The following is a 22,240-nucleotide window of genomic DNA, read 5'->3' as shown; positions in this document are numbered from 1 at the left end:
TGTCTCTCCCTTTCATGTGTCTGTATATATATTTATATACATCTATAATATTTATAAAACAGTCTGGGCGCTGGAGCTGGATGCCTTAAAGTAAAGTTCGGCATCGAAAGTTTATTGCACATAAATGAAATTGTAGGAAACCGTTTTGAATGTTTCATTTACGGGTTCCACATGTCTTTCCAAACATGTATGTTAAAAAAATGCGGGCGCCACCTCTGAAGATTATGCAAGAATATGTGCAACTGGTCTGCAACTGGTCCCCACCCCAACCCAACACACTCGCCCGACTCTCGTATTAGTGTTTACAGTGGTGTCAGCCATGATTGCTGAGATCGGGGGAGGATTGAGGGGGAGGTGGGGTTCGAGGCCGGTGGTCGTCTCTTTCCAGGAGGCAGATTTTGCCACATCAGAACCGGAGGCAGAGGGTTGTGTGGGTGTGGGTGGGGGCGGGGGGGATGGGTGTCACGCACGACTCTGAGTGCCATATGCTCTCAGGATATTTCAGACTCGCTGGTGCTTCAAAGTCCTTCAGGAATACATGATCTAAAGCATTGGCTGTGAGCGAGATCAGGAAGATAACAAAGTGCTTGGCGCCACGGTAACAGGCTCAGTAAAGAGCATGAGAGGAAAAGGGGCGGGGCTACAGCTCCTAATCAGGTGATGTGCTATTTGGACAAATTAGTGCAGGCTGACTAGTTTTTATTATTGCTTTAGCTCATGGGGCTCACGGAAGTAAGGATGTCTTAAGAATTTGCTTAATTATGATCTTAGACTTTAATATCCATTAAAGTTAGGATTTTTCAAATACGTTATAGTTATTTGCAAATGCATGCACCATTTCCATAAATTCCTCAAAATCCAAATTTTCCCATTAATGTATCATAATTGAGTTGTTTATATATTTTAAGTAAGCAATTATATAACAAAGTGAACAAGTGCTTTTTTGTATTATCCCTACAAACTTTGCTTTGTTGAAACGAGAAGTACATAAACGTAGGACTTTGGAATGAGTTTCATTTTACAGTCTTATATTTTGCAAGACACTTAATTATAGCTTTATGTGAGGAACATTTTGATGGACTCTTAGAGCCTTCCAATTTAAGAGATTAGTTTCCATCCTTGGCAGGCTTCGTCTAGCTCAAAATGATACAAAGAAATCCTATTCCTCACTTCATCTCAAAGGCCGCACAAATCTTCGCGGCTCCGAATTTGCCTATAATTTATCGTAAGTGTGTAATTATTGTTTTTCATTAGTTTGTTTGCGACATGTACTGTGATGGGAGAGGCGCCTTCGATCCGGCACTCGCCAAGCGTAGCCGTAATTTGTGGCGCGAAAACCTGGCGGACCCATTCCGGCGCGTGACGTTAAAAAAAAAAAAAAAAATGGGTATCGCTGCAAAAAGTCTACAGGAAACGACCACAGTTAAGGGAGAATGAAAGAACAGCAGTGACATTTTTTTATGAGGTTAAAAAAAAAAAAAGGTTTTTGGAGTATGTGTTTTTGATGATGTCTGCTTTCAGTGTGGTAGCTCTGCCAGGAAAACCAAGGAGGAAAATGTAAAGACAATTTCCTCCCGCTCTTATTGCCATGACTGTCTGCCGCCATTTGCCTTCATGGAGGTCCCTTAATTGAGATCACTTGTACTTATAAATAGCAGGAAATTTTGTGGCTCACAAGGGGGGTTGAAAGGGGAATGGAACTGTGGCCCATGCCCCTGAAACGAAAACAACCAAAAATGCTACTGTTTCTCTTTTTAACATCTAATTGTCTCCCTACGTTTTCAAACGCGGTGAGGTAGTAGCCCCCGGTGATGCAAACAGTATTGGAGAACTGGCTTCATTTCATGAGTTGTTATTGGGATTGTGTTGTCTATCTGTTTAGTGCTCCAGCGTATTTATTTGTGAAGAATCATCTTCCCCCACGTAGTAGCATTGTCAGAATTATCTAATACGTGATGCTACTGGTCTGGGTCAAGCAGACTGGAGTCACAACTACAAATTTTCAAAGATATTTGAATTAATTAAATAACCAAAGCTTGAATGGGATATATGTACAGCTGGTAGCCTGCAGGAAGGTGCCAGCGATTTTGCTTTTGTCAGCCCTGAATGAAATTATCAGAAGCTGCCGGGTGTCTGTTCTAGGTGCTCAAGGTGTCATGTGGCGGGGACGAAACCTGGGATTTTAGATGTGCGAGTCCGTCAGGGTCACGCCGAAGAGACGTGGAGATGATTGTCAGCCAATAGGTTTGTTTAAGATTGGGTCCGGCTTTTGAATTGGCTCTCAAAATCTCCTGATATGTAATATTCAAATATGCCCTGAAAAGTGCTTATTTTGGAATAGGGATCCTTGGACTACACACATAAGGTGCTAAAGATAATACAAGGACTCAGAGAAGTCCAACATTATGCTTTACACTTTTCCTTCCTCAGTTCCTACGTTCTCTCCCTTAAGCTGCCCGACCAATTGAAAAATATTTATAGTACATCTGTAGGACAAGGAACTCTGTAGACGTGAAGACTGTCAAGTATTATTTATGATCTGAGTTAAAGTAATATCAGGTTTATGGAGGGATAAATTTGCCAGTTTCATTTTACCTCTTGTAGTTTTCCTCTTGTCGTCATTTTTCCTCTTGCAAAAAGCAGAAATACTTACTGAAAGAGACTCCAGACTGACAGGTCTCTGTAGTACAATCCCCATAATATGTTAAAATGTTTAATTCCTATCCACTGTGTCCAAACAATCCACCAAAAAAATAAAAATGAGTAGAGACGGAGCAAACTGAGTTTGCGCTTATATTCAACCTGGACATTAATTGTTTAGTTTTAATTCGTTTTAATTTGCATTAATTGAACAGCATAAACAATATACAAAATAATTTGCTCATTATTTGATATTAAGCAATCAGTGTTTTGTTACAAAGCACGTTTAAGGAAATGGTCTTCATTCGAGATTCACAGGATTATGTGGCAGTGCTTTTTCTTATTATTTTGCTGCTGATTAAGAGGATCTCTTTAGCGCACATGAGGCAGAAGCGAGTGACGCCTTTCCGATACTTCGGAAGCACTGGGAGTCATTCGCAAACACGTGGCTTTAAATTGCAGTGTCCGTTTGTGTCTCGAAGCTGAACTCCAGGCTCCGTCTCCACTGTGGTTTCTTGGGGCCTGAATTCAGTCATATTCCGAGGCACTCCAGCGGATGCGTGTCTGCACAGTAACATAATTAATGCTGTAATGTACCTAATGTGTTGCTTTTGCTTATTTTTTTTTTATTTTCTTCTGTGCAAAGTGTTGACCAATTCTCAGCATCCTCCCACAGTTATTTTTTTAATATCTAAGACACAATTTGGCGGATGGATTAATAGACTTGGGGATATTTATTTGTGGCCTGGTGTAAGTGGTTTGGTATGTGGGAGGCCGCAATTTTCACATGAGGGGGCTTCTTGGGTTCAGGGGAGAGGGTACTCTCATTTTTTAACCTTTCTCATTGAGAAGGACGGCATGGAGCCTATTAAAGTGTCACCCTCACTGCAATAAGGGCAGTATTGACATGTAAAATTGATTTAGGCTTTAAGGCGTGAAGCAGTGCCAAAGCAGAGCAGAACTTAGAACATTTCTAAGGGGGGGTCCCAGTTATAGGTTGTTATGTGGGCTGTAAATTCAGTGCTCCCTGTACCAATCACTGGACGTTACTGCTCATGCAAATCAAAATGGTTCTAGAATAGAAATTTAGAAAAAGAGCATGCAATTGAATTGAGAAATGGGTAAAACATCTTTTTTTTGCAGTAAACTGTATACATGTATTTTATGTACATTGTGATCCACTATTAATTTTTTATTGTTACCCTTTTTTAATTTTAAAAATAGACAGGATTTGTTATCCTAACGCTGCCAAATGGTATTCACTATTGCACTATTTATTACTATCATTTGACTTTTCACAAGGGGCACAAGACCCATTTAAAATCAGAGCAAACTCTCATAAATTGAGAAATTCTGTGATGCCCATATCGTAATCAATGTACACGATCCGTCTGTGTTGCCACGTATTTAAGAGTTATAATAAAAAATGTTCTCTCTTCTCCAAGTTCTGTTTTATTTGCAGTAGTAACAGTGTTGCTTTCTATGTTTAAAAATGTATTTGTGCATCTTTCGATAAAAGACAGAGGCAAGATCACATGCAGATTTTATTTTGATCACCTGAGGTGGTGGGGTTTTCCTCCTGCAATCCAAAGAAGTGCATTTCTTTCCCTTGGTATGTCCTTGTGTATGTGTGTGTTTGTGCCCTCTGATGGACTTTAACACCGTCCCGGGTGTAACCCAGCCTTGCACCCACTGCTGTCTTGAATAGACCCCAGACCCCTCAGGGACACTGACTAGGGTAGGTAGCTAGAAGGTGGATGGAAATTTGCAAGGTTGTTTTCAGTTTTAAAGCCTGGTGCCTGAAGTAGAATGAGAATAGTTGGTCAGCATGTATTTTAATAATTTTGATGAATTCCTACAGTACTGTCTCGCAAATCAGTAACTCGGAAACTCATGCGCGGCATCTGTTGTTGGATTCCGCTTTGTGAGAATGTGTTGGTGGTCAGAGTTCGTGCCATTTTCTGTGTGCTTACCAGAGGATTCCTAGCTAGGATCCCACTGTGTGATAATTTTGCCAGTTGAATGTCACAGCAGTGGGTTTTTTTGGCATATTTGCTGAGGAACTGGACCAGACAGATCGTGCACTGGGAATGAAGGTAGCTACTGTACCAGCATCAGGCAGATGTCTGGATGTTAAGCTGATAGAAGAATGTAGTGCGTGCTGGTCACACTATGCGAAATTCTGCTGCACGCTACTCTGATACTCGATAACATTTAAAAAATCTTTTGGTTGACTAAGGTAAAATCTGTACAGTCCTCTAGTCATTGGAGGTTTAGAAACTAGGGCAGAGTCATTGTTCTGTTAAACTTCTGTTCTGTTAATTTTGTCACATATATGGTTGCATGCATGAGTAACTGACTTACACATTGCACATCTGTTTCAAAGTGCTGGCAAAAAACAATCAAATGATGTTCTATGCAACAGACCTCGTCACATAAGCATAAGTTATATTGCTAATCATGGATTCCAGTGGATTCCAGGTTTGTTAAAATACAGTAGACGTTTAGAAGTTACATTGGTTTTTATTATGTTTATGTTGCAGTGTTGTAAATATGGTAACAGGTAACGCATCGGTTGTGATTTGTTATTCTATATCCTTAACAAGCATGACCTCTTGCCCTTTTATTGTGCCATTAAGAAGGCACTTAGGCAAGTAGTTTAGCTGAAAATGAAAGGCTTGTAAACTAATGAACTGAATAAGTATGCAATATGCTAATTTCTGAATATATAATTGATAGCATAAAATTTCTACCATCAGCAGAATTAACTAAAATTTGTCAAGCATCATTGAAGCTTCAAGTAAAAGAGTGTTAATACCGTATTTGCCGTCTTGGATATCAGAAGGATATTGGATTGTGTGGGAGGTCTTTTGGCATGAAAGTCAACTTTTCAGCATCTTTTTTTGGGGGGGGGCTTGTGGTATGGTACCGAATTTGAAACCCTTCATTAGTGATATTCCCCCCCCACCACCAGGGGGTTTAAATATACTTGCATAAACGACATTTTATAAAGAATTTGTGTCGTCAGTAATTACAGGGCAATTATGGTAATGCTTTTCGTTGTATGCGCAGCCTTGGTATGTTTGGCTCTGCGTTGCATGCGATTCGCAGCGGGCTGTTCTGTGCCTTCCATTTTCAGCTTATTCGGCAATTATGGTGATGAGGGAAGCTGATAGGTTGGTGTTGAACTTGAAGCATAACCAGAACTTATACCATAACATTATATATTGAGAACAAAGAGAAAAGGGCTCTAGATCGGCGTGAAGAATACACCATTATTTACAAGGTGAAAATATAATTTTCTGTGCTTGGGTACTTAGTCATTGACCGCAATACCACTGTGTAATTGTGCTATATTTTATGACTCTTCATTAATGAAGAGTCTTTTTTTTTTTTTTTTTTTTTTTTTTAAATTTGTGTTCAAGTATGAGAATGGGCTGTCAATATGTGCCTTGTTAAATTTAGCAATTTTTTTGATACTTCTGTGATATTTTGTGCTTTATACTTCACTTTGTTTTTCGAATCTTTAACAGTATCAAGTAATGTTACAATGTTTGTCTGTATCTATTCATATATTCATTCAACAAGTCATTTTTTAATCATTTATTTAATTGATATATGTATATCTGATTTTATGTGGTTCCTGTTGCTATTTGAGAATTTACTGACTGAACTTCGGTCTAGCTCTAGATTGATCTGTCTGTCTGTCTGTATTTGTGTGTATATTTATGTGTGTTAGTTGATTAAGCGTCAGTGTCAATATACAGTAATTGTCCTATCAGGTCATTTTGAAACAGCCCTGTGGGTTTTCTCCCCCCAGTATGTTCCCAGTTGATGCTACTGTCTTTACGGCCACATAGCTATAGCATTTTTGAGCCTTTTCTCATTTTTAAAGGCCCCCTGAATGTTTTTGTAGAGTTCGGTTGAGAGTCAAATTGGAAACAAACAGCAATAATGAGCTGGCTCTCGGACTCTCTGGTTAACCAGACTGTAATTTGGGGCCCATGAAGAACGTCTCATCACCATTGAGTATTTGTTTACCAGAAAGTTAAACTCCACTGTTTCTGCTGAGGCTGCATGGTTCCAGAGGAGCTGCTTTAACCCGTAAATGTCTCCTACGAAATTTTCCAGGGATGGTGAAGTTGATGTTTAGCAAAGTACGCATGTTCTTCTTTCCCTGCATAACCACTTTTTTTGCATGTGTTTCGAACGGCTTTAATTTTAGCATGCTTAGTTATACTTCACATATTTGCCCATTTGCACAACTTTTTTTTTTTTTTGCTGTATTTTTTTTGGTCTTTTGTTCGTCTCTATATGTTGTTTTTAAATGTCTTCATATTTATTACTATTTCGTTGCTCTACAACCAATGAGACATCAAATAGCTTAAGATGACATTAAAGATGCTTTGACTTTGACTATATAAGGCTTTCCCCTGAAAATTATCCTTGTTTTTTAAATTTTAGTTTGAATCACCAAACTTTTAAATTGTTCATCGATAAAACTGAATGTATAGACTTTTAGACATATCACAGTATTTTGGACCTCAGCCATGAAATTTTTGCGTGACATAAGGATATGATAGAATAAATGTTTAGCGTTGATCAAGATTCTGGGGAAAAAAAAAAAAAAGGACCCAAAAGCAGTCACAATTTGAAGTCATTTTCATTTTTGTGAACAAGTAAACGAGTATGTGGACTATTTAATTGGTGAGTTACCTTTTAAATGCCAAAAAAAGGAAATAATTACTGTCAAGTCAATATAAATACCACACAGTTTTATTGTATAAACTTATCTGTCCTTCTTACACAAAGTAGTTTACCTCAACACTCCTTAACAAAGCGAAATCTTCAGGAACACTTGGATACCTATTTTGACACGTTTTTGACTCGTCCTTCGCTCTGCGTCTGTCTGGCTCTTTTTTGTTTCCCCCGTGATCATTTAACATTCTTCCATTTGTTATAAAATCATGTTTATTAATAAGGGCTGTAGCAAAGTTTGAGGAAACTACACAAGGAGCCAGACTCTCGTAGTGTTCAGTATTTGTCAGCAAAATGGCAGCCTCTGTGCGTACACACAGGATCTCTCGCTGCACACAAAGCGCCGTCTATTCATTTCACGAAAGCTATTCTTCTCTCTGTGAACTGCAGTTTTTGAGTTATTTACAAATCTGTCAGAAAAAAAGTACACGACACAAAGAATCCTTGGTTTCATTTAGTTTCTCAATGGTTTTTTTTTTCTCCACTGCTTTTTCTCTAGAGGGACAAAAGTTAAAATCAAAGAAGAAAGGTTTAATAGATACTGTTTGTTCCTTTGGTAGGCCTCCTATTAATTTTGCTATAGTTTTGTTAACTGGCAAAGAGAACCAGCAGATTAAGCAGTCCCACTACAGCCTTAAAAGACTTAAAGTTAGGGACAATAAAATAACAATAGAAGAATTTTAGCAGCTGTGACTGCTGTCATTTTGTTAATCAGAGCAGGAATGTAAGCAGTGTGTCTTTGGTGGCTGAAATCTTTTTTTTATTGTCACCAAAGCTCTCAACCTACGGCCTGAACTGTTATGAGGGACAAAGGGAAACAATGAGATTTGAAGTCTCAGTTTCCTTGGGCAAAGTAAAAGTAAGAATAGTATCTCCCTATCACCTTTTTTTCTGTTTGACAGAAATTATTTGCTGTGATTTTTTTTTTTGGTGGATGGGGTATATTTCTATATTAGAGTTGTTGTCTTTTAATTGTATTCTTGTGAGAAAGTGCTTGAAGAGAAGACAAATAATTCTCTTCCCCCTGGAGGTGACTTTTATCACTCAGGTTGATAACATGATCTAGAATTACTCACCGATTAGTTATTCCAAAATGTCTATGATCACGACGTCATGTAAAATGCCCCCCTCCCCCCGATTTTGATAAGCGTTTTTGCTTGCTTTGCGTGCCTGTGGATTTGAAGGATTTCTCACAGGTGTCATTGTGATTCAGGCCTGTCTGATGACAAATTCATATTAGTCTTTATCTGTAACATAAGTCTGTTAGCATGAAAAATAAGATTTCAAGATTGCTCTCTCTGCCAGATAGTCCACCTCTACCGCTGTGGTATTTTCACCTGTTGTACTCACACGGTGCCCAAAAATTGCAAATGGATATCTTTTTTACGTAGTGTCATCATCATCATGTTACCTTGAAAGGCTGAGAAGGCTTGCCTTGTCTTCGCAACAGCGTATTTGAGTTTTCTTTTCCCGTTAGGTACACACGAGATAATGCTGATTATCGTGGTTAGTGAGTCACTCTTCGATTTCCATTTGAGTTTGACTGCAATTGCGTGGTAATCACTTAATCACTTCCTCTGTTTCTTTACTTCACTGATGCTCCTAAATTAGGCCTAAGGGACTATGAGGCACCAATTAATGTTTAAGTTACGTGCACTGGATAAAGTCAGATGCAATATCATCAGATGACAGTGCATCCATTATTACAGTAATGGCTTTTAATTCTGAAATCTATAAGGTTTTGTAAAACATGTTCTTTTGCTATTATTTTCAAGCACTTATTTTATAGAAACTGCAATTTAAGGTCACAATATTGAAGCTCCAGATCAAACACTAATCAAAGTTCACTTGATATCCATGATGGCCAGTAACTTTTTTGTACCAGTTTGTTGTCTTTGCCCCTTTGTTTACCATTATCTGAAGGACCCAGAATTTGTACAAGTGGAACCTTTTAAGCAATGGCCCACTTCTACCTGAGACGGACAATACAAGCCACATTCAGTGGTATGTTTGTTTTGCAATGGTCACGGTTTCTCTTTGCAATCCATGTTTATCTTTATGCAAATTCAAAAAAGAGCCCATTTTACTTGCAAACATGCCAGGATGAACAAAGTTTAGCAATACCTGTCAAGTGAGCACCATTTCGCTACTGTTATGCAAATGATCTTAATTAGCTTAGTTTTTAAAACAGATTGAATGAATAGACTTTAATTTGTTTTATTTTAATTAGCTGATATCTAGGAAGGACGGCAACATTGAAATACTGATTTTTCAGCGCAGTATGGCTATTTTTGGGGGCAGATCTTGCTCCTTATGTTTTTACATTCGGGTATAGCTAATACCTTCTCTGTGTGTGAGTTTGTGTAGAATTATAAATATTTTCAGGACTGTGCCTCAAACCCAAGGATTTTCAGAATTCCTGTGAAGGTTAAATCAATAAGAATGAAATATTTGGGCCTGCTGCTCTGGGCAGCACAGGTAGCACCTTGTTTAGTGCTTGGATTGCTCCTATAGAGAGCCCCCCCCCCCAATTCAGTCCTAGATGTTTTTACCAGAAAATTCCAGAAGCACTTGACAGTTCTGAGGCACTGGCCTGGACCCCCCTATGTGTAAACTGTGGGCTTAGTTTGCGTTTGCTCTTCAGCTCCTGGGATTTGTGTATCTTAACTTAGGTTTAATTGACATAGAGTAATTACCTATTTTTGACCTTCCCGGCAAAAAAGAAATTTACAGTGACATGAGATGGTTTTAACAAGTGCGGTTTTAGCCTGTGATTTTTTTTTTTTTTTTTTTTTTTTGAGGTTTTCAGATGCTTTTCGGGACCACTCCAGTGAAGACACTTTTCACCAAAGGCTCAGACACGAGATCGTAATTTAAGGGTTGAGGTTTTTCTTGATGTCAAGCAAAGACAATTCACTTCCAGTCAGTTGGATATTAAGTCCTGTGCTGAACATGGAACTTTCTGTTTGGCCGACAGTAGTACTTAAAATATACTTTTATTAATATCTCACCCTCTTTTTAAATTTCTCTTTTTTTTATTGGTCTTCCAATTTTTTCTTAATCATGGTAAATTGATTAGGTGTATATTGATTGGATGGCAGTAACTCTGTCTAAGGAATATGAAGCAAGGGAATCCAATATATTGTACAACAAGTAAAGCGAACAGTTATGCCCTTAAAAATGTGCTGTAGACTGTAGATGAGCTATATTTGGTCTTGCATGTTGAAGGCAATACACCAACCTGTGTCCCATTTTACCCTGATATGATCTGAAGTAGCCTTTAAGCCGGGTGAAAGAGTCCACTGACACAGAGTGTGCGTGTGCGTGCGTGCGTGTGTGTAGCCCTCAGAATAAAGGCGTAACACAGATGAGCTTTGTTAGCATGCGACGTGCTAAAGGAAGCCCGGGCATCAGCTAGCCTTTTGATTTACAAGCTGCCGTTCGTTAATTGTCAGTGACTTTCTCTTTGTTACGTCTAACACTTGAATTCTTTTAAACATTCTTCGCAATTTCAAGGGATTTACTGCTGTTTTGTTGGTGGGTTTCCACGCTACAGGAGTTCTGTTTCTTCGCAATAGATTGCTATTTATTGTTTCCCAGTTGTTCAGTGTTTTGTTTGGCAGGATGCAGCCCTTGAGTGAAGTGGTAGATTATTTTAAGAAGCGCCTTCCAGATTCGCTCGGAACACCGGTGCCTCTGGTTCTGTCAAAGAACACGTTTGAAACGCATGCATGTTGTTGTTGTTTTTTTTAAAGGGGCAGCAGACCTATAATACATATGTCATAATAATAGCTTCCTTTATGTTATTCCTTTATAAATCAGTGTAATGAATATTAAGCTCCTTTTTCCTTTCCCATAAGAAGCCGAAATGGTTTGTTGAATGCCAATAAATGTTTAAAATGCATTTCTGAACCAGAAAAGGAACACCGTAGACATTGATGTGATTATTTTAGTTTTTATTTACTCTCGGGCTTGTTGGGTTTTGGGTTTTGCTTTTAAGGAAAGCAGAGAGGCTTTGGGAGTTGAGAGCCTTTTATTTGCAGGGTTTCTCACAAAGAATGTTTCCAAAGCAAACTGTTACAGGAAGGTGTTCCACTATAAGTATATAATAAGCATAGTCTTTAAATGAAGTTTCTGATTGGCTTAAAATGCGTCAGCATTTGAATTGTTGCCACTTATATCTGCGGGGAAACAGCTTTACTTATGAGAGTCGCATAGCTGCTTCGCATGAAATGAGCCTTAAAGGAACATTTCATTCCACCCTAGAATATCCCTAAAGGTTTTTTTTTTTTGTGAATGACTTCTGTTATTGTCTAGAAGCTGGGGCATGAGCCGTGTGTGATGCATTATAATCACTGGCTCTCAGATCCGCAGAAGTGAGAGGTGACCAATTCCGCTAGAATCGGTATCCACGGTATCATGAATTGCATGTTGAGAATTATATAGCTGAATGTTCCTATTGCCTAACCCCATCAATGACACCGATTTGGGGTACATCCCTACTCACTCTGATAAACAAGGAAAAATAATGCTGACATCCATTTCATATTATGGTGAAAGATATATGCATATTTGCACCATTTTTAAAAAAGGTTTCCTTTCTGACATTCTGATCTACATTTTAAAAGATCTACTTCTAAGCTGACTGGCATAAAAATGCACTCCTAAATACTCCTAAAGAAACACACGTCTTAAAATTTGAATAATTTTCTACAGTTTAAAGACTGTTTAAAACGTTTTAATATGCTTATATAAATATGCTTTCCCAGTCAAGTCAGTTTTGCAGGAGAACTAATTAAGTACTTGCTAGAAATAGATCTATTAGTATTCTGTTATTACTTGACTTTTTGTGCTATCATAACTTCTGTTTGAGGCTATAAATGTATTCAGGTAACTGCTTTGCTCACAAGATAAATTGTCATGACAAAGCTGAATATCTGCTGCTGTAACTAGTTAATAAAATATACACATAAACCAAGGTATTTAAAAAAGTGTGTTTTTAGAAATATTGGTTTGAGCTAGCAGATGTTAAATCTATCCTGAAGGATCATGAGCTTGGATGGATTTATACTCATTTGGCTATGTGCCTTTTTGTTGGGCCAGAGGTCCTGGGTAGTCAACCAGGATTGGTGAGCCAGGGGCAGGATTTGAGGCGTGAGCCACCTGAAGACCAGAGAGACGTGGCGTTTCTGCAGTTCTCAGCCTCTCATTGCCTTTTGTCGACAGGCCTGATTTTCCGTTTTATTGCGTTCTGCTTGGTTAACCTCTGGCCCGGCCCCTAAAAATGCCGGGACCTTGAAGGACGCGGCACGTTCTCCTCAACCTGGGCACACAGGTTAGCTTCCCTTTATTAATGTTGTTTTTCTTTTACGCAGTCGAGTTGTGATAGCAAATTAAAGGAATTAACCCGCGCGGCTCGACCACACTTCAGACCACCGGCGTTATAAATTAGAAGCACATGGACTTCAGAGTGAAAGAACAAGTTTGTAATTGATTAGCGATGGTTTAGGGTTCTTGGGAGCGTTTGTAGGACATCTGTACCCCCTCTTGCAGGATTGCAGATGTTATCAACGCTTTGAGTTCCCTAAGCCATAGGAATCTTAGGATTAGTTTATCTGTTCTTACCCTCATTGCCTTTACCATTCACAGTAATGTAATTTTTTGTAACAAAAAACACCATATTTTGATACTGAACAGGAGAGTGTTTTTGAAGTGATTCATAGTTGACAACTTCAAAATGCTGAACTTGGCAGTTTTCAAAATGTTTTTTTTGGAGAAGAAATTACATAGACTTAATGTAAATTACAGGGCTCATCGCTGTGACTAATATTGACTGTTATACAGTTAGACACAGGGATGTTAGTTGGCTGAAAAGTATTTAATGATCACATTCCATGGCCAAGAATGAAAGCCTTAAGGTCACAAACATCTAAACAATCGAAAATATTATGCTCTCGTTTTTTTTTTAAATTAACCAAGGTCATTTTTGTTTTTTTTCTACCCAAAGTATTGGCATTTTACCATTAAGTACCATTTAAAAAAATATATATATATATAATTAATGAACATGCAGAGTATGCATTAAAGCTTAAATGATTACTGGGGACAGGATTGTAGCATCTCTCAGCTACATTGTGGCTTCAGGATTTCAGTCAACATTTGGCAAGGACAACGATGACAAAAAAGGAGCAGCCAATTAAAAAGTAGAAGCAAAGTGGCAACCGTATGTTTTTACCTTCGTCGGCTTACTCGCGGTACAGCATAGGGAAAGACTCCTTAACGATGAAGGACACCATTGAACGAATGCTGTAAGTTCAATCATGGTTTATTTAAAGGGTCCCTTGCACATTAATGATCTTGCATGTTGCGAATGGAGCTTTGCTTATCTTAGGAGTGTCCAGAAAGGTCGAGAGAGTCTGAGCGTCATATTTTGTGGTGCACTATGAGTCTGGGGAACACGTCACACTCTGCGTTGATGTTATATTTCGTACTGTTCCACATTTCACTGTTCTTACATGTCGCTAATTTTACTTTTTCGTTTTCTGCCGCCGTCAAAAATGTTTTTTGATTAAATGTTTTTCTTTTTAATTCCGACGCGTAATGTCTGTTTTTGCATTTTAGATAAATAGTGTGTTCCTGTTTAAAAATGTGGTCTGTGAGATTTTCTCTACGTGTGAAAAGAGCTCTTTGCAGATGTACCTATCAGGGTGGAAATCTAAAATAAACCAGTTTGAAACGGCTTCCTGATTTTCGAGGTGCAGAGCATGTGTGTGAAAGCTGAAGGTTCAGTAGTAAGGTAATCTCCAAGTGGCCAATACTATAGCCGGGCATGTAAATACTGCAACACTACATAAAACACCAGTCTTGAGACTTTTACCAGACTATAATGTACAAATCCAACATGAAAAATCAAGCAATTCTTACATTCCTTCTATAAGAAACTTCTCCCCCCCCAGCACATCTTGTTTCAATGTAAATTCATGGATTGAAACGGAGCAAATGTTTATTCTTGCAAAATCTCTTGCTCACTTTTCATCGTTCTACAAATGTGGGTTTAAGTTGAACAAACATGTCATCTTCTGGGTACGACTGCAAGCGTAAACACATCGGATTGTAACGTTTTTGAATTGGGTTTTTGTTTTTGCCCCGCAGAACATTATGCCCTATAATTTTAAACAGTGAATATGACTTAAGAGAATTCAACGGCTGTTAAAAGTCTCCACACAATTTTGAGCTTACACTAAAATGAATCATATTGCACATTGAATTAAATATAAAAAAAAGGCTTTAAGTGAACTTACCCCAATAGAAGTTCTGTTGACATGGTGCCACTGAACTAAAAAGGCTGTTTGATGCCATAGTCACTTTTGGTGGTTCTTCAAAATGTTCTTGTCCCTTTGATTTTGATAACCCTTGAAGTTCTAAACTGTGAAGACAGACCATATTAGAGACAGGGTGTTTAGAAGGCATTCATGCAACACAGGCAGATGAAGATGAATTTTGCTGACATTCTGTACATCCTCAAGTAACAAGCAGGTTGCAGGAAGACTGCGTAACTACTTGTTACTGGTGTTTGCAGCGTGGATGGGTGTATTTAGTTGAGTTGTGGTTAGAAAGTACTTACGGACTTGTTCGGTCTCTGAGGCTGGAGTTGACCTGCGCGGATTAACCATTTACACACCGAGGTCTCCCTTCTGTCGTCGTGCAGAAAATCCTGCACCGCACTTGTGGTTCTGTGGTTGTTTGTGGGGCGAATGAAGCATTCACACAATCCAAAAACGCATTAGCTTTAAAACTCTCCTTTTTCCCTTCATGTGCTGTTACTGGAGAGGCTGGGTCATGTGCTCGTGACATCAGAGAACAGGAGTTTAGTGGGCCAGCCTCCTGTCTGTCTTCTTTCTCGACAGCGGTACAGCAGCTCTTCCTGGCACCCAGCTTGGTGGGGGTGGGGGGGGGGTGGGGGTGCATCTTTTTAATTTCTGTGAGTCATCAGAAGGGGTGTGCAAATGAATAAAACCTCAATCTCATTCACAGTCTGAGCGTATGGAAATCAGGGCTTTTTCTCCGATTCTCTTTTTGATCCTGGTCTTTTAATGTTACCGTTCCGGCTGCCGCCACTTATCCGGTTTGTTATCGTATCAGTGGAATTGTGGTCGGCAGCGGTGTCAGTGTAAAAATCTGAACAAAGGTGATGAGTTACAGAAAATCGCATCCCACAGCTGCATGAGTCTGCTTCAGATTTTCCGGCTAGATTAGTTTTTTATTTTTTATTTTTTAAATTTTATTTTAATTGTTGTCCTCCTCCTTTTGTAGCTCATCAGCCTCCGTCTCTTCTTACCCACCTTCTCCCTCTCTGCTGCGCTTCTGTTGCTTGTTATGGGAAGGGGCTGTTTCTCCGGCTTCTGCTGGCCAGGTCGCGGCTCTCTCCCCACTCCGTAACTGCCTTGCGGCAGAGGCGACAAGTCTGGGAGATCCCCAGATCCCACTCCCCCACCCCCCTTCCCATACGGGACGCCCTTCTCTCCCGCAAAAGTACCTTTTTGGAAGGGGCCGGCTCAGGCCCCCGCCGTCTTTTGAAGAACGAGAATTAGAAACTGTGATTCATCAGTCTGTTTCACACGCTACAAAGAAGCTGTTATTTGGCAGCTTGTCAGTTTCTGGCCTCACTTTTCTTTCCTTAAATCTTTCGACTGAAATATGTGTCAAGGTATTTCATTGCGTAATAGAGACTTTTCTTTTTGTCTGGTTCTTTTTTTTTTTTTTTTTTTAGTTACTGTTCAAACTCAGGACTTTTGAAGTTCTATGTTTATTTGGTCTGTAGTTTTTCTGCTGTGTGTAAATGTTAAAAAAACAAAAAAAAAAAAACAGTTACCCTCTCACATTTTGCAGTATGCTGTCCTACACGTAAATAACACTTAATATGGATTTGAAGAGGGACAACCCCCCCCCCCCCCCTTTTTTTAAACTTCAGCCATGTGGTTATGAGATGGTCAGCCAAATGTAAATGAATAATGACGATAATTGCAATTGAATTCCCTTCTTGTGACTCCCAGAGGACATCACCACAGTATATGCTTGGGGGGGGCTTTTGCCGCAAGTCCTCCATAATAATTATCGTTTCATTTTGCATGGCTCTCAGAATCCCGTTGAAGGCCCATCAGTAGTTTTTCCTCCAGATTCAGGGTGTTGTCAATTTAGGCTAATAACCGAACCCATATGTCTGCTTGACGGCCGTCCCATAAAGTCTGCACATGCTCAAAACACCGCACAGTTGAATCCGCGTTCGCGTCTCTTTGATCCGTCTCGGACTTAATGCATCATCCCCCCCCCCCTTTTATTTAGTGAGACCCTTTTGCTAGCTATTTCCTTTGGCATTGTGACATTTTTGTGACCCAATGTGACATTTTCGTCAATTCCGCTATTCCCTCTAGTAACTGACATAGAAGTAAAAACAAAAACGATAAGACGTTTTGTGGACAGTTTTTTCCCCCGTATTTTTCTTTGATATTTATTTTAGTTGTTACATAATTTAATATGCCTTTACTCCTTGAGATATACTCCTTGATTACCCTGATTGGCTTTGCTTATCTGTGATATTATGTAACTGAGAATTAAATGTAATAAACGGTTATAATTGAGCAGGCTAGACATTTAGTATTGTTTTTTTCACTTTCCATTGATTGTGATGGATTCAAATAACCAGTGACTAACAAGGTTTATAGCTGATTCAAAAATGGTCACATTAACTTGATTGAAACATGAATGAATGAAGACATAACTCATTAATTTTATTGATATTAAATATGCATGAAATCTTATTCAATATCTATTTTAACAATTTTTTAAATTTACATTTTACAATTACAACACCATTATTACAGAAACAATTTTGTCCTGATGATTTGTATTATTGCATTTTAAAAAAAATATTTTGTTCTACAGCTAAAGATGTGATTTTGATTTTTTTTTTTCTTAACCGTATACTATATGCAAAACCTTTATTTAATCCAAGAAATGAAAATGAAATGCACATGTTTTCATTCAGATTTTTTTTTTCTTTCAGTATACCACGGAGTACTTGCTGTTTAAAAAAAATGACCTCCATCATTTCCTCAAGGCTTTTCTGTTTTTGTCGTCTTTTTTCTTTTTGAAGTCGAGATGGATATAAAATCATGGAAACTTCAGCTCCAGTGGCTGCAGAGGATGTGGCTCTGCTAAAACAGGAACGTTTTCACCCACAATGCAACATTCGGTGAACTGCCACTTCATAAAGTGAACTGTGAACATGCATGTTTTTAATGAAATTTTTCAAATCTATGCTGCTGGATTCTGCCTTTACATATTAGTCCGAGTAACCGTCATAAGCATCACTCTCTGTCTAATGCCCACTGACATCATTAGCATTTGAAATTTAAATAGGGAGTTGCTGGATGTTAGTTCCTGCATTTATTGTTGCTGTGACTGTTTTTCCTATTCCAACTAATATACAGTTTTAAGTCTTAATGATAATATAATAGTATATATGTAATTTATTAAAATCACTTTAGGGGGAAAAGTAATATCCTGCACCTAATGATTTTAAAATATCTACAAAAATGGCCTCGTCTCACTTAGTTAGTCTGTGTTTGATGTCGATCATGGTGATCAGCAGTCTGTGAGAGGGATGCGCATAGACCTCGCGGTGCCGTAAATGGGTCACGTCGCTTGTGCGCGAGCAGCGGCTTTCTCAGCTACTGAGTTTCTTGGTGGTCTGTGCCTGAATCCAGGCCTTGGTGAGTCTGACAGGTGATACCCGAATATGCCCTCGCCCATTCCGCTGGCTTGAGCAGACTCCTCTATGCCAACCTCAGACCACCAACCGAGTGGACTTTAAAACTACATCTTTTCATGTCTTTTCACGGAGGGTGGTAATAATTATTTTTAATAACTCTTGATTTGACTTTCCTACACGATTTCATAGAGGACTTGAATGTCGGTAAACGAACTGGGTTGTTTTTACTGTGTGTCTTCTAGTATATAATTAGTACATGCTTTAAAATTCGAATAGCCTCAAATGGAAAAATCTATACATCTGAAGAGTTAATATAACTAGGGGGCTGCTGTCATTTTGACATTGTATGCACTTTACTTTCCACTGTTGTTTCGTACAGAATATATTCTGCAGTTTTTCCATATATAATTTCAATAAACATTAATATCTGTGGTTCCCCATCTACGCAACAGTGGATTATATTATTGCTGATGAATTTTAGTAAAGCAGTACTAGATTTTAGCAGCAAAATAATCCTGTTTGGAAATAAAATGTATAAACTAGCCTGCAAGGCATTATGGGTGTTTTAGCAGAGTGCAAGGCTGTTTAGATTGTGGGTACATACATAGTTTTCTATGGCATATTTGAAATGAAAATATATTCTTGCCTTAGTCTGTATATGTATTTCAGGAATTGCTCCCAATTTCTTTCTTGTGGTATTAAAGCTGTTTTTCTTTTTTCCCCAGAAAAGTAATACTGATCTTTCTGGAACAAACACTCAAGCTTAAGTGGTATCCTTGCAAACACTTTTAAAAATAGCCCTGGGATTTTACGAAATTTTGCAACGTGCTAATTTGATTGATTACTAGACAAAAATATTCCAGTATGATTTTGTGAAATGCTTTGCTTTGGTTGCCGACCGCTGAAAATTGAATTCTTTTTTGGAATTTTTTTCCCCCGGTCGATCATGGGTGGTGTACAAGCTAAATTCGCCCCTAGCAACACTGAAGCTGGACCGCTGCTCGCAGATGTATGCGATGATTTTCAAGGTTATGGTCAGGAGTTTGTTTCATTTGCTACTAAGAAATTCTGAGGGAAATGCCCCCATGTTTATATGTTTACTTTACATATATTACTTTCTCTGGCCACCCAGTGCTGTGTCACTGTGGCTTTGGCCCACATTTTGAAGGCTTGGGTCTCTGAAAGCCATTTTTCCGTTCTTATTTTTGCCTACCTTTTGGCCTCATGTTGGTAATGCGGAAATCCTGTGCCGACGCTCCAGTGCATGAACATGCTGTTCTTGTTGTGTGGGAGGATGAGTCTGCACAGTGAGGTACACTGGAGAACCTCGTTACACTTCATGATTCTGGTCATTCTCTGCTCTCTTTGGCATCGCAAGTAACATCGATTTGAAGAATGGACACCTTGTCACTCTTCTGACCTTTATCGTGAGCTGCCCACCTTCCTAGCATTCGTCTGTGGAGGGGCGATGACTCTGGCGCATCTTGATAAAGTCCCATGACTCATTGCCGGCCATGCATAACAATGCATTAAATGTATAGCGGTGTGAGTGCAGCATGTTGGAAACACCGCATGACAGCACCTTTTGTGACAACATAAAAGCACCCATTAGTGCCTTGCGGGACGCTGAGACTCCTGAAGCTGCGCCATAAGTGAGAAACAACCCTGCTTTTTGTGCCCGGTGTATACGATCCCTCTGATTCATTTCTTAATCATAGTCTAGTGTGCGATTCATAATTCAGCTGGTCGTCGCAACCTGAAAGTGGGGGGGAAACAATGTTGCCATTATGCTCTTCAAAATGGAGTTTAGTCTCGTAAGAACTCAGCATCCCTGATAAATGCTGGCAGCCCTCTTGAAAAACAAGCCGTTGTAAGGCTGAGAGCAACAATGGAGGAACAACGGCGACATTGTCAGACAGCCTCTGTGGTTTTATTTGGAAGGCTTTTATGTCAGTTTGTTGGCACACTCCAATGATTTTGCTATAGCTGTTGGGGTCACTTGCCTTTAAGATGTTTGTAATACAATAAAAGTTTGGCAGACAAAGTTTCAGAAATTTTGAAATTGTTTAAAAATAGGTATTTTTCTTCCAGTTCAACTCTGGACGCGGTTCACGTTTGTTATATATAGACAAAACCATCCCTCTGTTAATTCGTTTTGAAGACCAGCCCTTTAGAAATATCTGTGTATTATTCTGCTGTTTCTGGATGGGTAAAACAAACAGTATGTGAAACAAACAGTATGTGAAAGGATTAATAAGACTAATAAAACTTTTCCTATTTTTCAAGTTGGAACTTTTGTGTGATTTTGTTTAACGTTTTGAAAAAAAAATCACAAAAAAGACATCAGTGCTTACATTTGAAAAACAAGTTGTCCATATATATTTATAGCAACTTGCTTAACTTCTGTATCTTAGTTTCTGGGATTTCTTTTTGGAATACTTGGAAATACTTTGTGTTTCAGCTAGATTATATACTTATATTTGCTTAGTGATCATCTTTGATATGTGACTAGTTTAATGTTAATTTAGGCAAGTAAACATTTGGATGATACTTTTCATGGAGTACTTGCATGATTGTTTTCCTTGATTGGATTGTATTAGAAATTGAGACTGTATACATCATAGCTGGAGTTTAGTAACTGTGCGGCACTTTAAAATGTGCGTGACATTTAACCTGCATTGAAAATAATAGTATGTCTTGAAAAAGAAGCCTGTAACGACAGGTTGAATACGACTGTCATTTATGGTTATTTAGAAACGTAATAAAATAAATTTTATTAATTTTCTGTATATATATAAAAAAAACATTCAAAAGGCAATAGTTTGTTGGTTATAGATTGAGTAATCTGGAAGAATGTTAAAAAAAAACAGGGAACAGAAAGATTAGTTTTATTATTCAAGTTTTAACCGCTGAAATGCTACCAGCAGTGTGTGATAGCAAATCCTTTCTGCCTTGTTTCAGTTTAATCACTTCCAGTGATTAGTTTTAATTGCTGTGTTTAAAAAGAAAAACCTGTCACGATTTCAATTCCCTTTAATCACATTTATTCATGAAAAAGGATGCTTGCTTGTTGTTTTCCCGAACTTCCTTTCACTTAATAACGCACTTGATGCTTTTCTCAATTGCACTGCTTTGCACGAACATCGTTTAGCATTTGTTGTTCAGTTGGTTGTGCTCCTTGATCTTTTCCTGCCTTTTAGTTGTGGTTGTGGATGTTTTCAGAATGCAACGGCAAAATGGACCTATAAAATATTTCAAGGAATTACTCTGCTCTATTTTTAATTAATTCAATCATTTGCTTTGGAACTCAGTTGCTGACTGGTTTCTATGTTTACGTGTATGTTTTTCAGTATGTCGGCTGGTCTGGACAGAGACTCTGCAGGGCTTGCAAAATGTCTAAATCCCTGTTATCCTGAAATGAATTTTGACTAGTCCAAATTTAAAAGGGCTGATAATAAAAAACATAGAAGCATCCTGCTGAGAATTCTTATCATTTCAGGTTTGGCAAACCAGCCACTATGTACAGTATGACAGGCAACATTTACTGCCACCAACAGTGAATCTGGAACACAGCAGTCTGTTAGCATCATGAACATCAAAAGGGGAGTAAAAAGTAACCACTCCCAAGTCTCTGCACCCGCATATCCTGGGAGAAATCCATCAACAATTTGCCATTAAAACACACATGTGTGAGCAAATCAGATTTGTTATAAAAAAAAAGCAACATGCACAGTACTGTAACATTAATATTACATCACAGAGCAACGTAATTGCTTAGTGTTACCATTACAAGATGTATTTAACCATGAATACCCCAAAATGTTTCATCAACACTTTTTTGCTTCCTGCCGGAAATTAAACATTTAGTCGCTTTAATTTGCTTCAGTGTTACCCACGACATTTAAAAAAAAAAACAGATCATTTATGATGTCCTCATATCAGACAACAAGGTAATGCACCAAGATGGCGATGAGAAGTGCCTCCAATAAACAAAGGTTTTAAGCAAACACTTCCCAGTGGACAAACCATCATCATGATAAAAAAAAAAAACTCAGTGGGCAAAGTTTTTCC

General features: G+C 38.5%; 2 protein-coding genes and 1 long non-coding RNA gene across 10 annotated transcripts in view; 2 read left to right on the top strand and 1 right to left on the bottom strand.

Annotated features, from left to right (window-relative positions):
* runx2a (RUNX family transcription factor 2a) overlaps window positions 1-15,176 on the bottom strand; it is a 51,914-nt gene extending 36,738 nt beyond the window's left edge. Inside the window, exons 1-2 of one of the 3 annotated variants that reach the window (XM_023839149.2) lie at window positions 15,023-15,176; window positions 14,700-14,824 (exon numbers count right to left, since the gene is read on the bottom strand). In XM_023839149.2, coding sequence (XP_023694917.1) covers window positions 14,700-14,757 — 58 coding nt within the window. In that variant the 5' untranslated portion in view covers window positions 14,758-14,824; window positions 15,023-15,176. Of the gene's footprint in view, window positions 1-14,699; window positions 14,981-15,022 lie in introns of those variants that run through there. The other 2 variants (XM_072698830.1, XM_023839148.2) reach the window with 2 other exon arrangements.
* Window positions 1-22,240, top strand: part of supt3h (SPT3 homolog, SAGA and STAGA complex component) — an 86,113-nt gene that overhangs the window by 5,730 nt on the left and 58,143 nt on the right. The gene's annotated exons all lie outside the window — the stretch shown is intronic.
* Window positions 13,670-20,454, top strand: LOC140578326 (uncharacterized). Its single transcript, XR_011982426.1, has 2 exons — window positions 13,670-13,706; window positions 17,462-20,454. It is a non-coding gene; the product is annotated as an uncharacterized lncRNA (long non-coding RNA).

The sequence above is a fragment of the Paramormyrops kingsleyae genome, chromosome 14, assembly GCF_048594095.1.
Source record: "Paramormyrops kingsleyae isolate MSU_618 chromosome 14, PKINGS_0.4, whole genome shotgun sequence".
Taxonomy (NCBI): Eukaryota; Metazoa; Chordata; class Actinopteri; order Osteoglossiformes; family Mormyridae; genus Paramormyrops; species Paramormyrops kingsleyae.
This window is presented reverse-complemented; position numbering and strand designations above follow the sequence as displayed.